Below are 3,843 nucleotides of genomic sequence, written 5' to 3' on the forward strand. Positions count from 1 at the left end.
TCAGAGCCGAGCTGCGTAGTTGATGCACAGCGTGTGGTCGCGAACATCTCCCCATCCACCGTTCTTCATGTGAGGCTGATGCTCCACCGGCCCGTGATCCGTCAAGGCCAAAGTGGGAGGAAAAAGCGCCATTTGCGCCTCTCTAAGAGCCGCATCAACCCTCTCCTGAGCTTTTTCCGGCCTGCATTCGTCTTTCTGATGCAGGCCGCAATCTCCCGTGTGAAGGACCCGACTTCCAAGAGCCACTAGAACTTTGAGGGGTTTGGAGATGCAAGTACCAGACAAGTTCTGCAAGGTCCAGTCCCAGTTATAATCATCATAGGTGCAAAAAGCATTATTGCATCCCATTAGTTTGTAGTAGAGCTCTCTGGAGATGGCCATTCCTATGTTATGCTTGGTGGACAGCCATCCCGCCGTCTCTGTTTTGCTGGAAAGCTCGTGAAAGCCTGATAAACCGTTGTGGTTGCCTACGGCGAGGACGTCGCAATCGGCGCATTTGGTTTTCCTGAGCTCAGCCATGGATTTGAAGTACTCATGGAAGTCTGGGAGAAAGTAGTTGTCTTCTTCGACGAAGACGACGTAGCCGTTGTATCCTCGGAGAACCTTCACTCGCTCGAACACGAAATGCAGCTTCCACCACCAATGGTGCTTGGTTTGGGTGATGGACGCTTCCCTGTAGTGTCCGTAGGAATCTGGATGCTCTGCGTTCAAACAGCCCTTTTTTATGGCGTCCTCTTTGGATATGTCTCTCGGACAATCTTGAGGATCCTGTCCAGGGAATTCATTGGGATACAGCTGGATGCTGTAAGGGAAATAGATCTGGAGGACTCTGCAAAAGGTGATTCCTTTGACCATTTCTGAAATTTCCCCAGAGAAGTAATCGTGACTGAATATCACGAGCGTGTTTTGTATTCCAGTGACTTTTTCCAATGACTGTATGAGCATTTTGAGGTACGCCGGACGGTTGTGAACTTGCACAACGACAACCAACTCAGGATCTAGTGGAAACTTATCTCCATTCTGAATGAACTGCCGGTAGTTGCTGTCATAGACAGACTTCCTCATATTTTCAATGGTCCCGTAGTCAAATTTCACCATCACAACAGTTTGTGAGGTCTCTTTTTCAGTCACCTCCACGTTTGCTTCATCCTTAGTCCGTCGTATAGTGTAAAACACCATTAAAAACACGATTACAATGACTAGGAAGGCAATAAAGTTTTTCTTCAACAACCGGAATCTCATTTTCAAAGTCAAAGCACCATGGAAATCAAACGCTGGGGCTCATAAGCTGCTGTTATATGTCAGTTGTGGACATAATCCGGGCATTTTCGCAGCGAACGTTCAGGTGAAATGCGGACATCGTTCTGTCAAGAGAAGTTCATGAATGAGTTTTGTCAGATCAAAGCGCGAAATAAACGCGCGACCCATAAAGCGAGGCGAAAGGCGAAGATGATATTTTGAAGGAAGTGTGGCTGTTTGTGAAGCAAGAGCTACTCACCGTCTTAAAGTGTCATGTGCAACAAAGTTGGAAGCAGGAAGAGAAAGTGCTGTGAGAATGAGGAGGTCTCAAACGCTGACGTGTACTTACAGTCAACAGGAACACACTATCGCTCCTCCTCACTCTAACAACACACACAGAGAATAAACACACTATACTTAACAACTGTACTACGGACATATTACTTTTTATATGTATTTTCTATATTACTATTTATGTTACTATTCTGAAATCTATAAGTAATATCTGTTATATTATGAACTCATAAATAAATACATATTCCCTATGTAATATACATATATAGTAGTCAACATTGAAAGTGGATCAAAAAAGTTCATCAAAGTTGTGAAAGACAAGAATGGGTATTCTTTTTTGGTTTTAGGACAAATTTGATGAAAGCTTTTGATCCACTAAAAACAATACATATAAGCTAATATAAAACATCACATTTGAAAAATAATTGCATTATTCAATCATTAGGAGTATATATAAATTCAGTATATTAGTATATAATTGAATATATTTAATATAATTAATGTTTCACTTGGATTTAGTGTACTTTTGTAAATTACACACTTTTATGTGTATTGTGTTTTTTTTTTTTTCTTTTATTTACTTTTATTGTGTGTGTGTGTGTGTGTGTGTGTGTGTGTGTGTGTGTGTGTGTGTGTGTGTGTGTGTGTGTGTGTGTGTGTGTGTGTGTGTTTGTGTGTGTGTGTGTGTGTGTGTGTGTGTGTGTGTGTGTGTGTACTGGTATTCATCACGTTGTGGGGACCAAATGTCCCCACAAGGATAGGAATACCAGTAAATTTTGACCTTGTGGGGACATTTCTCAGGTCCCCATGAGGAAACAGGCTTATAAATCATGCACAATGAGTTTTTTTGATGAAGTAAAAGTGTGCACAATCTCCTGTGAGGGCTAGATTTAGGTGTAGGGTAGGTGTAGGGCGATAGAAAGTACGGTTTGTACAGTATAAAAACCATTACGCCTATGGAATGTCCCCATAAAACATGTAAACCCAACATATGTGTGTGTGTGTGTGTGTGTGTGTGTGTATAATATATATATATATATATATATATATATATATATATATATATATATATATATATATATATAAATTCATTAATATATGAATTATTTTACATAATTATTGTTATACTCACATTTAGATATATTGTATAGAATATTTTAGATTTATATTTAATAAAATGTAAATGTATAAAATGTATTATGAATATTGCACAAACAATACATATGTATTCAAATTATATATATAAAAATATAAAATTAATGTTTCACTTGTATTTTAATTTTTGTGTATTAGGAATATTAAAAAATACACACAATATTAAATATATATTTGAAATGATAATTATAAGTGCCATAATGAAATTCTTTTAGACAAAAATAAATACAATATAATAAAGCAGCTTGTTTTTAAAATGTGATGTTTTATGTTATATGTATTTTTTATGTATCTCATTCAAACATTAGCCTATTTATAATTTTTTTATTAATATTATTATTTATATATGAATTATATGTGTGTTTGTGTGTTTATAATTCATATAAATTCAAATTAATTAATATATTTAGGTTTACAGTTCAATTAAATAGTTAAATAAATGGAAACCAATATAAATAAAAAGTAGTAGTCCTTTATGAATTTTCATATTAAATGTGGTTTCAAATTCAAATACAGAACAGAACATTCCGAAAAAAGCCTTTCAAACATTAATGTCTGTATGTGATACAGTATGGCTATATAGGGCTTTGTGGGATGTCCTGCAACTTTTACAAAAGAGATAAAAAAAAAGGAAAAACCTGTTTTCTTCAGCAAGAAAGACGACTCATGCGAAACCACCCTTGCAGCTCTTTTGTTGCTTATTCAAATGACCTCTAGATGGCAAAAGAAGAGCATCAAATGATAAGTTAAACCCACTGCTTACGTCATTCATCTTTCAGAAAAACCAGAACTCCTTGTAACCCAATAGCTTCACTATTTCGACTTCAATAACTCTGGGTGTTACTATACGTACAGATGTGATTTAATCACACTTTCACCCAGAAAGAAGCCAACAGGTTTTAACACCAATCCAAAGAAAACCATTCATAGTGATAACAGTTAAATACTCAATGCTGTTGAACGACTTGAAGTACATATTACTTAGAGATTAATTTCGCTGCTACTTTAGATGCTAAAATGTTTGATTAAAATCCCATAGACTTCCATTGAAAATTCTGACTGACTCCCCCTATTGGCTATCTATATAAAGTCTACATAAAGTCCACTTTCTCTCAAGTTACTTCTGCAGATCTGTTTAGTGTTTTGCATGAGAAA

The 3,843-nt window shown here is 36.4% G+C and overlaps 1 protein-coding gene across 1 annotated transcript; it reads right to left on the bottom strand.

The window, feature by feature from the left end:
- Positions 1 to 1,544, bottom strand: LOC141283707 (alpha-1,6-mannosyl-glycoprotein 2-beta-N-acetylglucosaminyltransferase). Its single transcript, XM_073817022.1, has 2 exons — positions 1,499 to 1,544; positions 1 to 1,364 (listed from the first exon to the last, which is right to left on the bottom strand). The coding sequence occupies exon 2, from the start codon at positions 1,240 to 1,242 to the stop codon at positions 1 to 3; it is 1,242 nt and encodes a 413-aa protein (XP_073673123.1). The 5' UTR covers positions 1,243 to 1,364; positions 1,499 to 1,544.
- Between the last annotated feature and the right edge of the window lie 2,299 nt (positions 1,545 to 3,843).

This window comes from Garra rufa, chromosome 13 (genome assembly GCF_049309525.1).
Source record: "Garra rufa chromosome 13, GarRuf1.0, whole genome shotgun sequence".
Taxonomy (NCBI): Eukaryota; Metazoa; Chordata; class Actinopteri; order Cypriniformes; family Cyprinidae; genus Garra; species Garra rufa.

What these genes read in the sequence shown, in the direction of transcription:
- LOC141283707 (XM_073817022.1), bottom strand. Translation starts at nt 1,242, where the DNA reads ATGAGATTCCGGTTGTTGAAGAAAAACTTTATTGCCTTCCTAGTCATT.